Below are 4,839 nucleotides of genomic sequence, written 5' to 3' on the forward strand. Positions count from 1 at the left end.
TCCAAGGAGCATTGGCGACCAGCCGTACCAGATCGGCGTACCAAGACCTGCGAGGCCAGTCTGGAGCCACTAGAATGACTGAAATCCCCTCTGCCTCGATCCTGCGCTGGAGTCTCGGCTTAAGTTTGAGAGGAGAAAAAGGCATAAATCAGACGATACCGACTCCAAGGAGTCACTAAGGCGTCGGCTAGAGCAGTGGTCAACCCTGGCCTACAGGGCCCATTAACAGGCCAGATTTAAAAGATAACTGAAATACATCCCAGGTGATATCATTTGCTGCTCAGTGATTGCAGTACTCTAGTCTGCATCTCCCCAAGGTAATACCTAAAATCTGGCCTGTTAGTGGGCCCTGTAGGCCAGGGTTGAGGACCACTGGGCTAGAGAATCCCGAGACTGTGCCACAAACCTCTTTCCTATTAAGACGAGAGGCCAACAGATCCACCTCGGGGAGTAACCCACCGGAGACACAGCTGATGAAAACCCTCCGGATGAAGTGACCATTAACCCATTAACCTTGGTCCAACACCTGTCGACTGAGGCAAACCGCTTGCCAATTTTCTACCCCTGGAATGTGCACAGCAGAGAGGGCTGGAACTAAGCGTTCTGCCCACCTTAGAATACCGGCTACTTCCCAAGCCACCAAGGCACTTCTTGTGCCCCCTTGGTGATTGACATAAGCCACGACCGTGACATTGTCCGACTGAATCCGTACCGGACACCCCTGAAGACGAATCGTCCAATGGTCCAGACAGTCTGATCACTCGGAGTTCCAGTACATTGATCGGTAGCCTGGAATCTTCCTGAGTCCAGAACCCCTGAGCACAATCCGTGCCAAGGATGCCTCCCCACCCAGACAGGCTGGCGCCTGTGGTGACGACCGTCCAGTACAGGGGAAAAAAAAAGATTTCCCCTGACAAAGTGCCGGAGAACGAAGCCACCAAACCCCTGCGCACCTGTCAGTTAAAGTAAGTTAGTTAAAGTAACGCAGTTCCAAATCGCAACAAATTGCTTGGTCATGAAGAGGGTAAAAACCTTCCGGGACTGAAGTGGTTAAAGTGTATTTTTTCCCTCAAAAAACCTGTTTGGAAAAAAAAAAAAAAAAAAAAATCGCTGCGCAAATACTGCGGGATATAAAACATTGCAACGCCCACCATTTCATTCTCTAGGGCAGCCTTTTTCAACCAGGGTGCCGTGGCACCCTGGTGTGCCTTGGTACCCTGGTGTGCCTTGGTAAAATGACTACAAATTGCAAAAAAAATGGCCACAGGTTTTTACTTTGTAGAATTACAACCCATGGCACTGTGAGGGTCAAGACACTGGCACCCTGATAACCAGTGACATCACTGGCTGATATGGAGAATGACGGGTGCTTGCACAGCATCCTTATTTACTCCTCCTCATTCCTTCTCCATCAGCACTGGGGTCACATTAGAAAATAACAGAAGAGAAACTGGGGAAGAAAAGAAACCCTAGAATACTAGTCCACACAGTTTGCAATAGTGGAGGAATAAATCACTTCTAATGTTGGATGGCCCATGTGTATGGGTGTTGCTGCGTTATGTAAAACTACTAGTTTCGTTTTTTTTTTACATTTTAGAATGGGGTGCCTCGAAATTGTGCAGAGTTTTTAAGGGTGCCACAACTGAAAAAAGGTTGAGAAACACTGCTCTAGGGCACGGGTGTCAAACTCAATTTCATCGCGGGCCACATCAGTATTATGGTTGTCTTCAAAGGGGCCGGTTATATCTGTAAGACTGGATGTCCATAGCACTCCCCACATCAGATGTCAAGAGCCCCCCACCCTCCTTTAAATTATAGTTCACCTCTCTTATCTTGTGCTTCTGCCGGGGAGAAGACGGGGAAGGGGCTGGGAAGCAGAAAGTGCAGAGTCTGGAAGAGGACCAGAGGAGGGCTGCAGTCAACTTGCCAGAATCTGACCAGGGGGATGCGGAGACAAAGGGGGCGCTGCAGCTGTACACAGAGGAGGAGGATCTGTAGAAAGTTCTGTCCTCCTTTCTGAGACGGGGGGGGGGGGGGGGGAGGAGGAGGGTGGCAGAGACCAGTGCCTCCGCGGCTGCACAGTGAAGTGCAGGATCTGGTGGAGGAGTTCTGTCATCCTCTCTGCTGCCAACTGCTGAGACAACATGGGGCGAAACTAAGGGCGGGGTGCCATGGCAGGAGAGGTGCGAGGGCCACATGAAAAGGCCTGGTGGGCCACATTTGGCTCGCGGGCCTTGTGTTTGACACCTGTGCTCTAGGGTCTCTGCAAAAAAAAAAAAAAAAAAAAAATTGTAATATATATATATATATTTTTTTTTTTTATATATTTAGTAAGTGTGTGTGTGTGTGTGTGTGTGTGTGTGTGTGTGTGTGTGTGTGTGTGTGTGTGTATTATAATTTTTTTTTTTTTTAATATAGGATATATATATATATATATATATATATATATATATATATATATTTTACACACACATATTTATAAAAAAATACTTAATATAAAAAAATATTACATACATACATTATATATCCTATAATATATATATAAAAAAAATCATATAAAAAACATATAACCTATATAAAAAAAAAAAAAAAAAAAAAAAAATTGTAATATATATATATATATATATATTTTTTTTATTATATATTTAGTATGTGTGTGTGTGTGTGTGTATTATATTTTTTTTTTTTTTTTTTTTTTTAATATAGGTTATATGTTTTTTTTATATATATATATATATATATATATATATATATTTATTTATTTCACACACATATTTATAAAAAAATACTTAATATAAAAAAATATTACATACATACATACATTATATATCCTATAATATATATATATATATATATATATATATATATATATATATATATATATATATATATATATAAAAATCATATAAAAAAACATATAACCTATATTAAAAAAAAATAAAAAAAAGAAGGATAGAATATATATATATATATATATATATATATATATATATATATATATATATATATATATATATATATATATATATATATATTCTAAGTTATTTTCTAGCAAAAAAAAAAAAAAAAAAAAGTTGATTTTATCACGCAAGAGAGAAATGGCCGGGGGTGGGGTCATGGCACCCGCACACGTCCTGCAAACACACGCGTTGGCTAAAAAGCAAGGTGCTGTGATAACACGCGGTTCGGTGCGGCATGATTTTGAAGACCGTGCCGGCATTTTCATTTTTTTTTTTTTTTTTTTTTTTTTGCACGTTTCACTGAAATAATTCAGCTTGCCTAAATGTGACACGCATGAAAAAAAAAAATAAAAATGTGTACACATTTTTATTTTTTATTTATTTTTTTCCATGCGTGTCGCGTTTCTGCAAGCCGAATTATTTCAGTGAAACGTGCAAAAAAAAAAAAAAAAAAAAAAAAAAAAAAAAAAAAGTCATACCTCCCGGCTTACAGGAAGCCTTGGGGGCGTCACCACAACGCACATTAGCGCCCCCCGGTGACCTCCTCGGCGCGCCCCCTGCTGAAAACGCCTTATGCACGATTTTTGATGCGTAAATGCCTGGCGCGAAGCGCGTTTTGCACTCTACAGCAGCCATGCCTGGTGCAAATGGGCCCTAAAACATCCCCTGTGCAGGGAGTGATGCTGAGAGTTGTAGTTCCACAGGCCACGTGACTAAAGCAGCCTGACACCCAGGAGACCCCCCTCTATGATCCAACATGGCGGCCCCCAGCTCTCACCTTCATCCGCAGCAGGTTCTTGGACAGTTTCCCGACTTCGGAAGCCATGGCGGAACCTTCACACGTGTCAGCACCGGAAACCGACCGAGGAGACCCGCTACGTGAGACACCGACCGGCTACAGGCAGCGGCAAGAAATCGAGCACGCCGGCGACGCAGGCCGAGTAATCGCTGCCCGCCTCATAGATCGCCGAGCTGGCCGTCTGTACCACGTGACCTAGGAGAGCCTGATCTCCACACGAGGGCTGTTACTGTCTCCTAGCAACAGTGCAGAGGCTGATTACCATTATTATTCCCTCTATTGTGAATAAAGAGCTCCATGGTGGACTTCCATCACACATTAGAATCCTTATTACATGTGTCCCATTCTGTTACATCATATTCTTACTTATGTTTAAGGGCTGGTGTGTGTGAGGGGACAGTTGTGCTGTTGCTAGTGGCAACCATCTCTGACTTTTTTCAAAACATTAACCACTTCCCACCCAGGGCAACCCTGACACTTCTCTCCTACATGTAAAAATGTAGCATTTTTTTTGTAGCAATCTGCATTTTTTTGGGGCTAGAAAATTACTTAAAACCCTGAAACATAGTTTTTACATACTTAAAGCGGAGTTCATTCACTCATTTGCTCCCCCCCCCTTCCGGTGCTACATTTGGCACCTTTCAGAGGGGATGGGGGATTTTGACAGGTACCCTTCCCCACTTCCTGGAGACAGGAGGGAGTTCCTCAGCGGTTTGGCCCCCTCCTCCTTCCCCTGCCGCTTCGCGCATGCGCATTAGGAACCGCAAGTCTTCACTGCCGGGTTCCCTCACCGGCACTGGCGGTGGCAGCACCCGACAGCCAATGCAGTGCCGACATCGCTGGACTCCCGGACAGGTAAGTGTCCTAATATTAAAAGTCAGCAGTGTGTACAGTATGTGTAGCTGCTGACTTTTAATTTTTGGAGGGGGAGGGGGTGAGGTTGGAACACCTCTTTAAGCTCCGTCCGCTTATCTGTCTCCTCCCCCCATCCGGTGCCACATTTGGCACCTTTCAGGGGGGGGGGGCGGGTACCTGTTTTTGACAGGTACGCTGTCCCCACTTCCGTCAAGCCTCACCGCG

General features: G+C 43.9%; 1 protein-coding gene across 1 annotated transcript in view; it reads right to left on the bottom strand.

The window, feature by feature from the left end:
* The window catches only part of MPHOSPH6 (M-phase phosphoprotein 6), a 28,913-nt gene extending 25,029 nt beyond the window's left edge, over positions 1-3,884 (bottom strand). The window contains exon 1 of the mRNA XM_082269693.1: positions 3,739-3,884. Within this exon, the coding sequence (XP_082125819.1) occupies positions 3,739-3,786 (48 nt within the window). The 5' untranslated portion in view covers positions 3,787-3,884. The remainder of the gene's footprint in view (positions 1-3,738) is intronic.
* Between the last annotated feature and the right edge of the window lie 955 nt (positions 3,885-4,839).

Source organism: Pelophylax lessonae (genome assembly GCF_965119305.1).
Source record: "Pelophylax lessonae genome assembly, chromosome: 10".
Taxonomy (NCBI): domain Eukaryota; kingdom Metazoa; phylum Chordata; class Amphibia; order Anura; family Ranidae; genus Pelophylax; species Pelophylax lessonae.